General features: G+C 38.4%; 1 protein-coding gene across 1 annotated transcript in view; it reads left to right on the top strand.

The window, feature by feature from the left end:
* LOC118822760 (inactive dipeptidyl peptidase 10) overlaps positions 1-18,758 on the top strand; it is a 90,411-nt gene that overhangs the window by 68,701 nt on the left and 2,952 nt on the right. Inside the window, exons 9-23 of the mRNA XM_036592028.1 lie at positions 1,597-1,751; positions 2,215-2,312; positions 4,346-4,469; positions 6,599-6,640; positions 6,838-6,942; positions 8,659-8,750; positions 10,854-10,901; positions 12,651-12,769; positions 14,199-14,246; positions 14,829-14,927; positions 15,477-15,543; positions 15,775-15,969; positions 17,367-17,421; positions 17,652-17,751; positions 17,835-17,893. Of these exons, the coding sequence (XP_036447921.1) occupies positions 1,597-1,751; positions 2,215-2,312; positions 4,346-4,469; positions 6,599-6,640; positions 6,838-6,942; positions 8,659-8,750; positions 10,854-10,901; positions 12,651-12,769; positions 14,199-14,246; positions 14,829-14,927; positions 15,477-15,543; positions 15,775-15,969; positions 17,367-17,421; positions 17,652-17,751; positions 17,835-17,893 (1,406 nt within the window). The remainder of the gene's footprint in view (positions 1-1,596; positions 1,752-2,214; positions 2,313-4,345; positions 4,470-6,598; positions 6,641-6,837; positions 6,943-8,658; positions 8,751-10,853; positions 10,902-12,650; positions 12,770-14,198; positions 14,247-14,828; positions 14,928-15,476; positions 15,544-15,774; positions 15,970-17,366; positions 17,422-17,651; positions 17,752-17,834; positions 17,894-18,758) is intronic.

The raw sequence follows: 18,758 nt of genomic DNA, 5'->3' as shown, positions 1-18,758 counted from the left end.
TGACCAAGCATCTATCCCTGGTTAAGTATGTAGCGTCATGGCATGGGTTTCCATGGCCGAGCAGCTGCAAGCAGGCCTTACATCACCAAGCACAATGCCAAGCGTTGGGTGGAGTGGTGTAAAACACTCCACCAATGGACTCTGTGGTCTGAGGGATAAGTCTGGGTTTGGCAGATTCTGGGAGAACCTTGTCTGCCTGACTGCATTCATGTGACGTCCATGTGTATGTCTATGCTATGAGGTGCTTGGCATCTAATTTTTTTTTTTTCACATCAAAACAGTATACACTGGAGGCGATACAATTTTAAACTTTTATAAAATTTCACTTTATGAAACACAACTGTAAAAAGTGTTTCATCTTGGTTGTCATCATGCCAACAGCAGATGCGATTGTGATTGGTCAGTGAGTTGTTGTTGCTGGTGAAAGTTCGCAAAAAACGAACAGAGGGCAGATAACGCAATGTTGCATTTTCTCCGTTCTAAAAATTGTCTTTGGTGTGCAAGATACTTTCAATTATACACATGCTCAAATTAATTTACTGTTGTCCAAATAAATTACATAAATAAATCGTGTTTGGTGTGTAAATGGCTTAAAGGCTTTTACTCTTATATATCAGTTACAGTCAGCAAACCGAGTCTGTACCACTTGAGGTGGGGGCCACTGGTTCAACCCCTAATTTACTACAGATATACAATTGAATGTAACGTGTCTGGGCATTCTTGTGCTTATATGTGTGAGTTTATACATCAGTTCACAGTAATCAGCCCAAAACTCCAGAGAGAAGTGCAGAGAGGCCATGAGGTAGTTATAATCCTCTGAAATGTTATCTTGAGATCACGACTTAACAGTATTTATGCCAATCATGACTTAACTATCTTGTGATCTTGAGATAATAAATGTTGTTATCTTAAGATCATGACTTCGTTATCTTGTGATCTCAAGATAACAAAGTTGTTATCTTGAGATCACGACTAAATTATCTTGTGATCTTGAGTAAACAAAACTGCTCTGGATTATTATCTTGATCAAAATTAAGTCGTGATCTCAAGATAGCATTCCAGAAAATTATAGCCACCTCATGGCCTTTCCGGACATCTGTACAAAATGCTACTGGCCCAGAGGATATTCTACTGACTCTCCTGATCACCCACTCTGGCATTGGGTGGTGGGCTGCTAGTGGGAACAAGCAGGTGTGCAAAAATCCCAGCAAAGCTGCTAGGTGTTTCTAGTAAAGTGGCTGCTAATTGGAAGCACAAAGTAGGTATTTCTAATACAGTGGACATTAAGTATAATTCATATTTTATTGGTGATTTGAGGTTGTCAGACTGGTTCAAGAGGTCATGGGGGAAAGCATCATTTAAATGAAATAATAATAATTATTGTAATTATGATTCATATATATATAACCAATTAAGTTATTATCTGTGAGAACTGAGCTCATGGCTGTTTCAAATTGATTAATGTTCAATTTGACCATAATCCCATTTTTAGATGACAAATTTAAACTGCTTCCTAAATTACTACACAGAATTTATGAGTCCATGAAATCTAATTTAAAATGTTATTATTCATTTCCAACTATTCTGCTGTCACAGAGGAGATTCTACAAAAATATCCAGCCCACTGGTGGTCCAAAGATGGTGCTCGTCTGGCATACCTTAAAGTCAACAACTCTGCTACACCTATAATGGAGATACCACATTTCCTGGGTGGGATCTATCCCTCAAATGTGCTCTATCCATACCCGAAGGTAAGAGGACAAAATCTTTGTGTAATTTTCCTCTCATACTTTTGCTATCATTGCAAAGACATTACATAATTATCGTATTGTTTTGCTATCCGGTGTTGACCAGAGGTAGAGTCCCCATTTGAGTCTTGATTCCTCTCAAGCGTGGTTCTTCATGATCATAAGGAGGTTTTCCTTGCCAGTGTTGTGCTTGGTTTGCTTACAAGGGACCCAGATTTCTGCAAAGCTGCTTTGTGACAAAGCCTATTGTGAAAACCACTATAGAAATACATTTTAAATGAATTGAATTTTGTCTGAATGGAATTATATTATATAAGTTCAGTTGCTTAAAATGTTGAATGTAATTTCTTAACCAAAACAATTAAATGCAAACCAGTGGAAGACAAGAACATGAAAAGCAAAATCAGAAAATTGAGATTACACATAACTAACTCAGTTACAAATGTGTGTGTTTTTTTTTGGGCAGGCTGGATCTAGTATCCCTTTGGTGAGCCTGTTTGTTGTGAATCTGTATGGACCAGCCCACACTTTGGAAATGATCCCACCTGACTCACAGAGCAGCAGGTATAGCTGGAGTCTGTGTTCATTATTAAGGCCATTAGAGGTGGGCAATTCAACAAACATACATCATACAAGTACTTCATTACTGTGCTTAAGTAATTTTTTAGGCATCTGTACTTTAGTTGAGTATTTCTGTCACTTAATACTTTTTACTTTCACGCACTACATTTTAAAAGAAAAATGTGTTTTGTAATCAGGCAATCCTATTCAGGCACCTAATGAAGTGCAAATCAGAATCCTACTGGATTGTGAAACTGTGGAAGAGGGAGAAGGAGGGTGATGGGGAGTGAACCTGTGATTGGTTTCTTTCACAGCTTACAGGCCCCAGCAGTGAGCATGTCGGAAAAGGAAGGAAAAAAAACAGATGAGACAATCAAATCCAAAGAAAGCAACAGTGTCAAGCCAGTACTTAGTGTGGATTATGGGTCTGAAAAAACCTGCATCCAAGGTTTTACTCAATGCTGGAGTGGGTAACCGGGAAAGTTGGGAGAATTCCTGGTGGGCCGGTAGTATTTTGGGCCAGTTACTGTGAGCTGATGAATAAACTTCACATAACTGCACATAAGCATAAGAAAGCTAAGACAAACTGTAAATGTTACATCAAAGTGCATTTCTGTAGCAATTTAGGGTTTAAACCAGCGGCCCGACTCTTAACCAGGGTACTGCCCTGGTTTGCTGACTGTAACTGAGACTTCATTTCCCGTTCCACCTTAAATGATGTAGCAGTTATGCTCAGATGCCAGAATGGATGCTAGCATGCAGCTGCAGGACTTTTAAGGTGAAATTTTCTGCCCATCCAAAGCTGAAAACAAATGTAAACAATGTCGTTGTTGGTTTTCTGAGAATGTAGAACTTTACAGTGTTCTTTTACTACAAAAGCTGGCATAGGCTTTGAGAAAATGTCAAAGCAAACGTCTAATGTTACTTCAGTACATTAAGCCATTATAGGTAGGACATAAAAAGGCTAGAAACATGTTTCATGCCCAATGTGGCAATATGCTGCTGCCATCGATTATTAAGTTTAGGTTTTTAAGGTTGCTGTGTTGTTTATCCTCGTCTTCGTCTAGCTGTTTGATTTAACTATAATGTCATCATTATTGGGTCTATCTGCTGTGACAATAATGTTTTTTGAGTTTGTTCATCTTTAACTTTGTAGCTGAAAGCGTCTGATTTTAACTTAGTTTTGTAGTCTTCTCTAGGCAGAAATGTCTGTGCTGAGCGAATGCGTGCTTTAAAATGGAGGTGCTACAGTGTTGGTTGTGTTTGTGTGAATCTAGCTTTCTGATCGGTTACTCTTGTTTTGTGTCAGGGTGGAAGTGTTGGAATATGTAGGGTGATTATTGCACTGCTGTTAGGAATAACCTGTAGCCTGAAAGAAATAGTTTTACTTTTTTACTCTACGTGCATTTAGGAGCCTGTGCATTTATATGTTTACCTCAGTAAAAAATGTAAGTCATACTTCAACTTTTACTTGAGTATTTTTAAGTGTGGGACTTGTGCACTTCTGCCACCTCTGCTTAAAATCATTTTAACAATACACAATACATGTCAGGATAATTCGTTTTTCTGATATTTAAGAAGCTGGACCAGCGCTACATTCGATTAATAATTGAATATAATGCTATCTTGAATTATTCATGTTGAGTTATTCATGATTCATGTTGTGGAAGTATCGATGATGTCCACAATATGCTCAGAAAAGCTTATCATTATGCACATTATTGCAATAACAATAGCATATCGCAAGCAGAGCTGTAAAAACTGAATTCATGCTCCTTAAAAGCAATTTGCTATAATTCTGGGAACATTTGAAAAGCACATGCAATCAGAGTGTTGGATTGATGCTGAATTATTCATTCTAAACTTTATTATCCTTTATTAACTTTATTTCTAGCTCTCTCATTTCATGTACTTACTGGGCATTTCTCAGTAATGTCTTTCAATTTCTCTTGTATATTGCTTTTAATATATTCCATATCCCTTGTATTTTAATATATTCCATATATTCCCTCCTCTCTTGCTCTCTCCCCCTGAAGAGACAGCTACATTTCCATGGTAAGCTGGATCAGTAGCACACGTCTGGCTGTGCGCTGGTTAAACCGTGTACAGAACCAGTCAGTGCTGTGCATGTGCGAGGCCACAACAGGAGCCTGCTCAGAGGTGAGGAAGTCAACAGTTTGCTCCGCTGCAGACCACTAGGTATCTTTATCTGTAAAGTGTCCATCGATTCCAGCCCCATTCTGCATGTTGCATGGCATGCTCTGATGCCAGCTTAGCCAAATTTCACACTGGATGAGTTTCTCTCTTCATAAAAGGTTAGAGGAAAGCACTGAGCCTTAACTTTAAGCCCACTATTTCAATGTCCAGTCTAATATTTAAAGGTCACTGACTCAGTAAGTGTGTGTGTATGTATATGTGTATGTTTGTCTGAAATTTACCTGAAGCTTCTCTTAGTCCCAGTCCTGTGGATCAACCACAGTTAACTTACATGTGTATGATATATGCTTACTTTTGTGTGTTCCCTGCCCCAACACTTATTTTCCCTCATCAGCTAATGACAAAGCCCATCATGAATTGCGTAATGTATATAACACAAAACTGAGCTGCTACAGCTCTGTAGTTTGCCAACATTCAGTCTGAATTCACTGCTCTTTGTAAAACGTTATTCACATATTATTTCTCTAATTATGTACAAATCTGAATGTGTGTTAAGCTATCAGTTAAATCATGGTACAAGTATAAATACAGGGTCGTGAAAAGGTATGGTCTCCCTTCTGATTTTCTCTATGAAATACTGTCACAGTGAATGCTTTCAAATCTTTAAACAAAAAAAATGTAACATTAGACAAAGAGAAAATTTCCAAACACAAACTGCATTTTTCAAATTATTATTGAATTTATTTAAGGAGCAGTTATTCAATGTGGAAACCCCCCTGTAAAAAAAGTGATTATCAGCTTAAATACACATGGTACATTTGAAGGGAGAATTCAGTTGTATAAAGATTACATTGTTTGAGCGAGAAGGCAATATTTGAGCAATATGGAAATAAGTTAGATAGCTTGCTAGTAAGATTAAGTGAGCTAACTTTGACTGATGAATTCCAAAATTTATAAAGGCATAAAAAGCATCTGTATTGTATCTAATTGCAAACTTCTGTTACATTAAAACAAATAAGAAATTGCTCCAAATGCATTCAATATTGTTCTTTTATCTCCATAACAAAAGCAACATAGAAACGGTCACCAAAGGCAAGCAGTGAACCAAATTTAACTGATAACGAGATTAAGCTGTTTCAACACAGCCTGGCTTGAATGCAACCAGCCCTACTGAATGTAAACCTGACATATATTTTCAAGCCTCCCAACAAAGTGAAGCAGTTGCCTCAAACTTTTTACAAGCACAGTCGGCCATGATAAAAAGAAAATGCAAAAGAGGTGATGAAAAAAGCTGTTGATCAGTCTGGAAAGGGTTACAAAATGCTTCTGAGTTTCTAGAACAACAGTGAACCACAATGAGAGCTATTATCTACAAATTGAGAACCAAAGGAAAATTGGTGAATCTTCCCAGGAGTGACTGGCCTGCCAAAATTTCCCCAAGGGCATAGAGACAAATCATCCAAGAAGTCACCAAAGGTTCCAGAAGAACATCCAAGGAACTGCAGATATGTAGTCTCTGTTGACTCCATATTCATAAAGGAGCAGGAAGGCAGAAAACATTGCTAACCAAAAGAAACATTAGTGCTCGTCTAACGTTTGCAAAATTCCCTAAATCTTTTGGGATAATGTCTACAGACAGAGCATTTCTTTCACAGTAGGAACATCATATCAACATTCAAACATATTTTGCTGCCTCCTGAACCAGACTTGCTAGAACTGAAGAAACTATGAACTCTGTTCTGGAATAGAAAATTCTTAAGAAGAGTGTTTGCAATTACTTTTTTTACGTGAATATTTTACATGTTGCACATCTTGGCTTCTTAAATAAATAATGAAATAATAATTTGGAAAAAAGTGTTTTGTGCTAAAAAAGGTTCTATTACATTTTGTTTAAAGATCTAAAAGCATTCACTGTGACAATTATGGAGTAATAGAGAAAGATAGGAGGGAGCAGTTTTACAGTGCTATAAACAGTAATGGGTCCTAATAGTATATCCCTGAAGATGAGCAATGTATTGCAATACTCTCCAGAATGGTTCACTGTTACATATTGTACACCTTTGTCTGGCACCTAGGACAGACACATTTTTATTTATAAGCTGTGACACCTTTTTTCTTTTTTATACCCTCAGAAACACAAAATGGCTGTGGACCTTTTGCAGAATCAGCAGCAGGTAGTTTCAGTCTCCCTGTCTTTTCCATCTCCTTCTTTTCCCCTTCTTTTCTCAGAGGGTGGATGTACAGCATAATCAATTTTCAACCTCCATTCTTTTATTTATGAATGCAGCATTGACCTGTGACAGTAATGAAGCTGTGTGCGCTGTCATTGATCGGTTGCTGGGGTGTGTATTGATGGTGACTTCTCTGACAGGAGGAGCCGTTGTTCTCGGCAGATGGCTCTCAATTTTACCTCACGCTGCCTGCCAAGCAAGGGGCCCGTGGGGAGTTCCGCCACATTGCCAGCCTCCCTGCCCAGGTCTGTTGGACTGGTCATTTCATGCTGTTCAGCTCAGCGTGATTACTCACATTTACTTTGGCTGTTAATGATTAAAATCTGGCACCTCCATGGGGCTGCATACAGTATCATATACATCGCTGTTTGTGTGTACATCCTGACAGAATTGGGTACAGGTAAAGTACACAATGCAGACACTGATAAAACGCAAAAGGGTAGTGGTAGTCATGTCCTATGTCTGTCTCCTCACAGAAAGTCATGATCTAAAAGCAGCCTTAGTAAATGGAAGACATTCACTGCTACACTTCTTTACTCTTTCCTTCTATCTATACTCATTGTTCATTTACCTTATAGGTGTTCTATAATTAAATATTTTCTCTTTCTCTGCATAACTGTCTCCCCTCCCCTGCCTTTACCCCTTTCATCAATAGTTAGGATCCCCACAGGACTAGCACTGAGTGAATATTACTTGGGTGGTGGATGGCACCATGGCAGTGTGCTGAACTGGTACAGGTGGAGTTTTTAAACACTGTATCCACTTACTGTCCATCTCTTTTAGATATACTGACCATATTGGTCCACTTTGTAGATGTAAAGTTACAGATGATGGTACATCTTTTGCTGCACAGTTTGGTTCTGTTGTTTTCTAGTCCATCATCAGTGGTCAGTTTCTGGTCAGAGAATGCTGTTGGCTTCATTTTTTGATTGGCAGACTATTCTCAGTCCAGCAGTGATCAAGAGTTGTTTAAAAACTTCGGAGATTCTATGTAGCACACACATACACACTTACATGCCACTACTTTGTTGGTGTCACTACAGTGCTGAGAATGATCCAAAACCTCAATGTTACCTGCTGGTGGAATCTTGACCACAGATGAGCAGGGTAGAGGGTGGCTGACAAATATGCAGAGAGAAACATGGATTACAATCTGTGATTGAAGATGTACAAAGTGCACACGTATGGTAAGTGAACTTGATTCAATGGACAATGAGGATAGATAGAGGGTAGATGTGCCAGCGAGTGTGAAGAGAATATGTGCAAAATGAAATAAATAATAAACTGGGCCCCTGAGTGAGCCACGTTAGTGGACGGCCCTTTATAAAAAGGCTATATATAGAGTTCATCAGGGATTCTTTAAACCTTTGTGGTGTTACGTTGCAAAAGTCTAGATTCAGGATGCACATTTGAATTCATTGCTCCCAGTGGGCTAATTAAAAACGTCATTGATGTACATCTACAAATTACAATAAACAGTCTAATGAACAATTGACTAAAAGAGCATAATTGGTCTTTTTGTATGGTTTCTGTCATTACTTGTCAATTACCATCCATATAGACCAGGTCCTCTTTTTATGTCTACTCATACTACATTAAGGTAACAGTTAATATTGTCCTGTATTTGTATGGTGTGTAGTACTGGTCCTCTCTTTAAAACAAAGCTTTTCATTAGAGATCTTTTGCATTAAATAGTATGTAATATTACATGAAGAAACTCAGTCTTTAACTCTGTTTTGCTTAACCACCACTCACCAGTGTATTTTATATTACTCTTGTGTCCCTCTTTATATCTCTGTAGCTTTTTTGAAGTTCCACCTGCTTTTAATGTGATTGTTTTCATCCCCCATATCCTTTCTTCACCCTCAAACTTCTTTCTTTCTTTCTCTCTCTCTCTCTCTCTCTCTCTCTCTCTCTCTCTCTCTCTCTCTCTCTCTTTCTCTCTCTTTCTGTCCCTCCAGCCTGCTCTCCCCTCTGCTTCTCCTCGCTTTCTTACTTCAGGGAACTGGGATGTAACTACACTTTGTGCTCTGGATGAGAAGAATGGTAAAATGTACGCAAGGGATGTCTTACCTTACATGTGTAGCTATCAAGCTTACGGCTTCGCAGGTGGCACTGAATTCAAGCTCAGCTGCATAATTTCAATTTGTATGGATTGTAATGAATTATTAATTTATAATATTAGTTCTTTTCTCTTCTTCTGTAATAACGATCATGTGAAGTATAACACTTCAGCTATTTTCAATGTAGCACATTAGCATATCAAAATGCCTTAGCCATTGTTAGGATTGCACACTTTGAAACAAGAAACAATCCAGCTCAGTCATTTGGCAGTTCATACCTCGCTCAACAAATCCTGACTGGTAGCCTAGCCTCTCATCTAAGGCCTAGCTAGCATTAGTGATAAAGCACTAACCTCAGTTGGTCGTCAAATATTTTTTTCTTTGCCCAAAACACTTGTAGTCTTTCAAAATCTATTTCTACCCTCTACATACATCATCACAATGGGGTTTTTCTAGTCTTTAATCCAGGAAATCTCACTTTAGTGATTTCACTTTACTGTGGCGCTACTGTAGGAGGCGAGGAAGCATGTTTACCACACATGTAGCTATGGTTACTTTTATGTTTATTATTTGTTTTGGCTGGAGTGTCCCTTTAATATTCAGTGGACTAGTTTTAAAGATTTACAGACGAAGTTTAATCACAGATAAATCAGTGTCTCTGTCATCACACCAAGCAATAAACGTGAACTATAATATGGCTTTCTATCTGCATTAGAATAGATTTTAACTTAGAAACATCACATCACAGTCATACTAATATAATGTCAGCTCTTCTTCTCCATTTGATTTTATGCTTAGTAGCGTGGTCTTGACAACATTGGCTAGGTTTGTGATTTATCGTATTTTGATAGTACAGAATCATTTGGTGCAGTCTGAAAGTAAGTGAATGGTGACACAATTATTAATGTTTTGCCCTTGTATTCCTTCATATTTAATTTGAAGTGAAACAATGACTACAAGGATAAATTGAAGGTTAAATGTCATCTTTAATTAGAGTTTTAAATCTACATTGTGTGAATAATAGTGGAACCATAGTGGAAGTCTTTTTAGGTTTGGTTCTAACTTTAACCCAATTTCAGATCCAGTTGTTTAATATGTTTAAACTCAGATGCTGGAGCCAAAACAATAAAAATTGTCACTGTCCAGTGACTTACAGACTGCACTGTATATAACACATATATATTCTGTCAACATACTGCAGTGTTTCATGACATACACTATATGGACAAAAGTATTGGGATGCATGCCTTAATCATTCAATTAAAGTGTTTCATTCAGTCTCATTGCCACAGGTGTATAAAATCAAGCACCTAGCCATGCAGTCTGCCTTTACCAACATTTGTGAAAGAATGGGTCATTTTAAAGAGGTCAGTGAATTCGAGCATGGCACTGTAATAGAATGCCACCGTTGCAAGTAAGTTCGTGAAAGCTCTTTCCTCCCAGACATTCCATTCTGATGGACGAGTCTGGGTTTGGTGAATGCCAGGAGAACATTACCTGTCTGACTGCATTGTGCCAAGTGTAAAGTTTGATGAAGGAGGGATAATGCTGTGGGGTTGTTTTTCAGGGATTGGCCTTGGCCCTTTAGTTCCAGTGAAGGGAAATTTTAATGCTTCAGCACACCAAGACATTTTGGACAACTTTGTGGAACCGTTTGGGAAGGGCTCTTTTCTGTTCCAGCATGACTGTGCCCCAGTGCACAAAGCAAGGTCCATAAAGGCATGGTTGGGTTTCATTGTAAGCCAGGCCCTCTCGTCCAACATCAATGCTCTATTGGATTAATGGGCATAATTTCCCACAGACATACTCCAAAATCTAATAGAAAACTTCTCAGAAGAGTGGAAGCTGTTATAGCTGCAAAGTGGGGACCAACTCCAATATTAATGCCTAAGGATTTAGAGTGAAATGTCATAAAAGCTCCTGTAGGTATAATCTATATCTCCCAATACTTTTGTCCATATCGTGTATGACTAAGCAGTTTAAATACTAGGGTAGACAATATTCCCAAAACATTTTCTCAATGTCACTGATTTTTATCACCACAAAAAACTTATTAGAAAAGGCTTCAAGGTCTCTGTTTTTTTTCTCCACAGTTATTTCCTGAGCACAGAGGAGTCGAGACATAGCAGACATTTATACAGGTGAGCCTCTGCCTCCTGCTCAAAGTTCCCCACGACTGTAATTGAACACTTCATCATCCTGAGTGGTACTGCCTGGGTGTTCTAAGGCTAGCCCATCACACAGCATTATTTGAATCTAAATTTCAAAGAAAGCACACCTTTTGAAAGGTTTTTATGATCTTGTTAATGTGCGCTCATTTTGAAAGTCGCTGTCCTCCCTTAAGGTAGTTAATTTTTATCTGCACACTCACTTGAACTGCCCCCGACCCTTCTGGATTGCTGGTACTATGTGTCATCAATGCCTTGAATTACAATTAGTCAAGTCCTGCCAGTGTGAGTAGGGCCAATGGGATGGCGTTTTTGGGGACATTTGTTTGCAGCAGATGAAGTTTTTTTTTTTACTTTGCTGAGCTGCAGGCAAGCGATTTCGTCTAATTTGTTTAACAGTAATGGGAGAAGGGAGGAAGTATATAGAGAAGCAGTGTGACTCACTTGCATGTAAAGAGTGTTCCCTAACCCATGATTAATACCTTAAGCCTCTCAGTCACTCAGCCCAGGCCATAACTTTTGCAATGCTCCAAGCAAAAGGGAAAGAACATAGTGGTCTACTTTTTTAAGTATAGATAAGCGTTACATAATCAGCGCTATTGTATTACACACCTGAGGGTCCAATAAAATACTTGTTTGTTTTAAAAATATTAGCTTTCTCCACAGATTTAACTAGACACTTGAATGTGATACGTGCATTATTTAAAGGCTTCCGATTCTCGTTGTTATCGTAACATGCAGAGGTCAAAACACCAAGATGTTAGAAAGCTGGTTGAAACTGGCTGTAAAATCTGGACATTTGGATATAAATTGTTTGAAAGATTTTCTTCTTTTGATTAATTTGAAAAAATAATAATTTGTATTTATTTTTTGGAACTCTTCCAAATTCATTTACATCATCACATGCACTTCCCTGTGAATTTTGGGTAACTCCATGAATAGTCTGTAGAAACCTGCATGCCATGCAAACTCTCTGGTGGTTCTCAGGAAGTGTGCATTATCCTCTCATAGCCTAGATGGATGGTAGAATTAGATTACAACACTTTGTCTGTAATGTGCACGTTAAGCCCGAATGTCTGCAAATCCAGAGAAGTGTATAAATGTTCTGTATTACCAGAGATGAGGCATCAATTGCGATCCAAAAAGCTAGGCGGCGTGTCTAAGTGGGCATGAAACACAAGCATGTAACACAAATTAATGTTTTGCTAGCCACATTACATCACTCACACAACAGTATTTTCTTTATCAATTTTTGCAAACTGGCTCCTTTCTGATGACATGACAAAGCAGCCTTAGTTGACATTATATAATGCAAATGAGAAGCTTTCATAGGACAGTGCTACTGAGGACACACCTTCCTTAGTTGCAGCCTAGCTTTCGCACCCCAACTTTTGTGGCAGAATAGCACACAACCTCCAGTGTTCTGTTGCTTTTAAACAGTATTGCAACATTAAAACAGTGAATTAAAGAAGCTCCAAACCTTATGTCCACTACAACATTTTAATATTGGCAGTTTCTTCACATAAAAGGAGTAGTTTCGGTAACTTACAGTAAAGACCATTGTCACTAAGCTATCAGTGGTCAGTGGAATGATTCAGGTATGGTGAAGAAAAACATGCTGTTATATAAAAAATGTATAGAATGCTTTTAACCAATTAGACTATGAAGTCAGAACTAACCATGTGTAATTACTTTATATTAAATATAATTACTATCTTGCAGTGCTGAACTTGGAGGGGTGTTCCATCGTCACTGTCTGACCTGCAACCTCTTTGAGCGCTGTAGCTTCTTCAGAGCTGACTTCAGTCCCAACCAGACACACTTCACACTCTACTGTTTAGGTAGGGAAGCACAAACCCAATGGACACACTGAGGGTGGTTAATACAGTACTCAGCAATTACACTGGCAGTCAAAAAGACTTGCTCAGATGCACATACACTGAGTTGCCTAGTTTTTAGATTCTCCTGCCTTGTACCTAGGCATAGGAAGGTGAACCCTGCCATATTGGTCTTCTAGGTGTTTAATTACAGACCGCAGACTGTTGTTATCCACTCACTACCCCATTTATTACTGGTTAGTTTCTGACCACAGGACTGGTGCTAACCAGGTATTATTTGGATAGTGGACCCTTCTCTGCACAGCACAAACACTGACATGGCCAGGGTATCGGGCACAAAAACCCTTTTCACTGATGTGCATTTCAGGACTGTAGATTATCTGTTTATGCACAATTTGTCTTCTAGTCCTTCGTCAGTGGTCAGTCAGTCTGCTGCTGACTGGATGTTTTTGGGTGGTGCACCACTGTTAACCAAGCAGTGACACTGACGTGTGTAAAAACACCAGCAACACTGCAGTTCCTGATATGCTCACACCAGTGCCACACACTTACATGCCACTACCATACTAATGTCACTGCAGTGATCTGCCATCCAAATAATACCTGGTCAGCCATCATCCATTGGTGCCTCTTTCCACTGATAGGTAGTGAAGAATGCATGGGAAGTTGTTTTTTTGACAAGGTTGCCGACTAAGCATCAAAAAACCTAACAAATGCAACAGTAGTTAACATCATTCTCTGTTAACCCAGGTTTAGATACTTAAGCTATAATTAATCTTTGCACATTTGTACATTACAGTGTGATGAGGAGATGAGGAGAAATCGATTGGCTTATATTACAAAGAAGGAAAAGTAATCATACTATGTAAATTTGTACAAACACTGCTGTCATGTTATGCATATTGGAGAATAACTTTTATATTCTTGATCACTGTGTAGTGTGATTTGTTCCTCAAGTGATATTTTTCATGGGATTGATGCAACAAATGTAAATGTAAAAATTGACCAAGAAAGAACCAGAAGGGTCCATTTCTATCAGAAGGCTATTCCAGATTGGTCAAAAGCTTGCCTTGATTGGTCTAGTTGATCCCAAATTCATCTTGCCCTAGAGAAGATTAGGCATTCAGAATAAGTTGCTATGCTGATGTAGCCCGGTAAAGAGAGGTCCATCGTCACAAGACTGAAAATCCAGGATTACATCCAACTACGTTTATAGATTTCTGGCTGAACAAGAAATCTTGCTGAATGAGGCAGGCCCTTAGTTTAAATGTCTTTTTTTATGGTGCATGCAGTTGTTCAGTATTTTAGTAACAATATCTGTGATATGCTCAGAAAACTGTATTGTGATGTAATATTACAATAACAATAGCATATTGCCTTATTGCCCACCCCTAGGACACAAACACAAAATAATTTACCTTCTACTTTACAGGCCCAGGGGTTCCAAAGGTGTCCATCCACAGCACAAATGACTCCTCCCGTGAGTGAGCCTTGCTTTCTTATTGATACAATCCGTTTACACAGAATAAACAGAACAAATTCCGTAAGTTTCAAAGAGAAAACTCATATATTAACACTTTTTATTTAATTATGCCTCCATTGCTCATATGTGCACAAAAAATTGCAAAAAGTGATAAAAGATTAACTGATGTAACTACAAGCTGATGTAAGATTCTTGCAAGAGAGATTGGGTAATTGCTAACAGAATAGCTCATTCGATACCACTTAATTAGCCTTCAGTGAAGTGCTGTAGGGATTATTAGAATTGCTGTACTCACAAGTCCCCTGCTGAGATGCAGTTTAAAAATGCATATTTCCAGAAAAGGGAAGGCACAAAGAAATGATCAGGAGGCTTGAATCATCACTAAGTATGACAGCAGAGATTTCTAAAGTTTGTATAGGCTCATTTATTGTTCATTGTTGACATTGTCAAAGAATGTGAAACTGGAATGTTTCCATTAAACTAAATGTCTCTCCTGGCTTTGAGAAATATGTGTTTGTTTATTAAATGCACTTGATAAATTGAATTGGTGTAAATGAGATTGACGTGTCATATCATCAGGATACACAATGGTTGAGGACAACAGCCACCTTTCAGCATCTCTTGGCATCAAGCGTCTTCCGGAGACGCTCTTCAAAACGCTCTCCTCTGACAACTATGGTAAAGTTGTAATCCAATTGATTTTTTGTCTACAAACTCTCCTCTACTTTCAGGCGTGGTACGATCTATCTAATTGTTTTGTTAATTGAATCTTCACAGCAGCCAGACTGCTCCATTTTTTCACCATTAGGGAGTTAACAGGCTCCACAGCCGGATCTGTGTGTGTGTGTGTGTGTGTGTGTGTGTGTGTGTGTGTGTGTGTCTATATGTCTGTATGCATTTAAGTACTTTGCTTCATATGAATGTGTTCATATTTCTGCATACATGTTATGTGACTGTGCCAATATAATTAAGCACACCGTGTGTGTGTGTGTGTGTGTGTGTGTGTGTGTGTGTGTGTGTGTGTGTGTGTGTTTGTGTGTGTGTGTGGTGTGTGAGTGAGTGAGTGAGTGAGGGAGAAGGGGAGAAACCCTATTACACTCACGGGAATCTACTTGCTCTTGGAGGTTTAATATTGATGAGCTTGCGTACAGACACTTCTGCAGTATTTTACAAGCAGAGCAGAGCAGTGCTGTGCTATGTTTTAACTGCCTCTGTACATAATTCTAGACCTGCATCTGAAGCTCTCCCTGCCTCCGGGGTATGAGGGAAACTTGCACCCCCTGCTCATCATTGTGTAAGCTTGCACTGTGTGTTATCAAGCATAAATCACTGTTATTACAGCTGTCCTCACACTGCACTTCATTATGGTCCATGATTAATTATGTATGGTAATTATTTCAATATTGATGTAACAATCATTGGGACTTATCAGAAAATTGTGACCTCATTTGAAATATGCTTGTAATTATAATTCTCCCATATGTGCATCCATCCTCATTTTTCTCTCTTCCTCGCTCTCTCATAGTGATGGCAGTCCAGGCAGTCAGACAGTGACGGAGGAATTTTCCCTGGGCTGGCCTCAGGTTCTGTCCAGTCTGCATGGAGTATCTCTTGCCTGGGTGGATGGCAGGATTAGAGCCTCGCGAGGTCAGAAGACCAGCACAGTGGACACCCGCAAACTGGGGTCACTCCGTATCAAAGACCAGCTAGGGGTAGTAGAGTGAGTATGTTTCAATATCAATATGTTTTGAAAACAAGGAACTTGGTACAGATGTGTGCAGCATTTTATATATCGTTGTTGTCAGAACAACACCTCATATCTCCAAATTGGTAACTTTACAGGAAAAGGAAAAAACCTACTTTACTTTTAATGTAAGTCCATGGACCCAGACCTTTTCCATTCATCATGAAATTTACATACAATGTAAAGGACAACAGGTATTTTCAAATAATTTCAAAAACTAAAAAACGAGGTTTTCTTCCGACAGGAGCGATAAATGGACTCCCCACATGAAGGGGCCATAAGTAACCGAACACATTATCATAATGTTTCATTTAGGAGAGAAACCCTTCCTTGTGTTGCTCTGCCAGGCCTATATTGAGAACATTTAAGGTCCTGTTTGCTTAAGTAATTGAAACATATGCTCATTGTTGTCAAGTGATTAACAATTTTTGATGCCAATCAATATTATTCTACGTTTTGTTGCTCAAAACTGTGATATTTGCTTTAGCAGTGGATTCACACTAACGTGAAGAAGTTTTGTGGCATCTAATTGAATTTCAGTAGCTTCTGTTCACTTCAGAATTTATCCTCTTGCTGCAACTTTCAGCAGTCACATCAATTACACTTACCATCCACTTTGTTAGAAACTCCTAGCATGGACTTCCACTCACTGGCCACTTTATAAGGTCAACCTATACCTTGTAAATCCCTTATATAGGCGTACAATTCACAATTTGTCAGCCACCCTCTACCCCACTCCTCATTGGTTAATTTCTTACTACAGGACAGCTGTCAACCAAAAATTATTTGGCTTGTAGATCATTCTCAGCACAGCAGTTACACTGACATGGTAGTGGCATTGTAGTGTGGGTGGTGCTGATTCAAGTGTAACTGGCACAGTGGCACGGCAAAGTTCATGTCAGTAGTAAGTTGAGAGTGGCGCAGCAAAGTTCATGTCAGTAGTAATTTGAGAGTGACACACCACTCAAAATAATCCAGACAAGAGCAGCTCTGTGGCGAGAAAGTCAAAGGTTAGAAAATGGTTAACAGAACTTTTACAGCAGAGCTACCGCATAGGGGCCTATGTCCTGACCTAAATAGGGTTCTTAATAAGTACAGCAGTTTTGCTTCATGACTAAACATGCAATTAAGTCATTACTTACTGTAGTGACCCATGGTCTGCTGAGTGATTTGCTGTCGGTAGTAAAGCAAGCAGTTTGACACCCATAATATTTTGGCTATATCTGTGATTGATTTATTTTCATTTATTTTATTTTTGTGATGGCCTGGCTTACTGGAATTGACACCTCGAAGTTTTTTGAGGCCTTTTTTAGAGACGTACAAAATATCTCTATTTTATGCATTATTAATCCTATCATTTTGGAACTTTTCAGGTGGCTGTCTCAATTGCCTTATATTGATGCTCGAAGAATTGCTCTTTATGGAAAGGTACTTAATTTTTTCCCATTTGGAATTCTGTTCCTTTCACCCACAAGGCTTATGTAAATGAACATTAGCTACTGATCTAAGAATAAATCCTCTGTTATCGTTGTGTGGTAAAACACTAAAGTCTTAGTGATCTCATAGAATTACTGATCCAGTGTAATTACTTTGTCTGCATGTTTAATACTGGTTTCCATTGTAATGTCTGTAATGTGCTTTGATGTTTGTCTTAATAGGGATTTGGAGGCTATTTAATTTTGAAGATTCTTACAGCAACTGAGCAGATGTTCAGATGTTCAGCCATCATGGCCCCTATCACAGACTTCAAACTCTACAGTGAGTCCATCAGAGACATCCGTACAGCTTACATTGTGACCATACTTGCTATTGATCTAAATCTAATCAACACCTTTTTGCAGATGCTGCCTTTTCAGAGAGATACCTGGGACTCCCTGGAAAGGAAGAGCATGCCTACATGGTCAGAACTTTCCTAAATTTAACATCTATGTAATTGTCACTTGACCATTTTTAGCATTTATGAACTGCAAGATTATAATTCATATACAATCAATTTGTAAAGAATTTTCAAGGGTATGGAGAATGCATTTTAACTCAAAAACCTTTTCAGATCTTGAACATTTCAGATAATGTGATTAGGCTTCTAATATATTCATATAGAACAAAGTGTAAGCTGTAATCCTCCAGTCATACAATCATCATTAAACAACAACGTTTAATGTAGAAACCTTCTAATTAGCTTTATAGGTAGCTTTTGTTTGCCCACTTACCACTGCAAAGACAATGCTAATTTTGCTTATATTATGTTAGTGTATTTTTAGCACCATTTAACCACCATATTCTTTTCTTTGGATGTTGCAGTCTGGATTTTGATTCTTTCAGTAAAGATTTAAACTTAAAACTTGTCTCTGAATTTAAAATCGGCTGAATCAGTTATTTAAACAGAAATTTAGTGTTATTGAAATGTGACATCACTGTCCTTCAGACATCTGTACGTGAAAAAGCAACTGCAGTGGTAGGGTTGCCAGCTTCAATGCGGAAAAACAATATACGCCCCATCTTCCATTCAGGCCTGTACCTTGACAGCTTCTTGCGTTTTTAATGTGGACTTGCATTTGAAGACATTTTTTAAAAAATGATGTTGATGTGCAATCTCACACAGAGTTTGTAACTTTTGCCCCTTACCTCTGATTTTGAGCTTCTCTGCTATTTCTTGTGAAACTGCTTTGGGTTTATTTACTATAAAGATCTAGTGTACATATAAAATGATATGTATAAAAATACAGCCAAATTCTTTCCCTGACTGATTCAGTAAGGGACACAGC

Source organism: Colossoma macropomum, unplaced genomic scaffold (genome assembly GCF_904425465.1).
Source record: "Colossoma macropomum unplaced genomic scaffold, Colossoma_macropomum, whole genome shotgun sequence".
NCBI lineage: Eukaryota > Metazoa > Chordata > Actinopteri > Characiformes > Serrasalmidae > Colossoma > Colossoma macropomum.
Note: the sequence above shows the minus strand (reverse complement) of the source record. Positions and strands in the feature narration are given on the sequence as shown.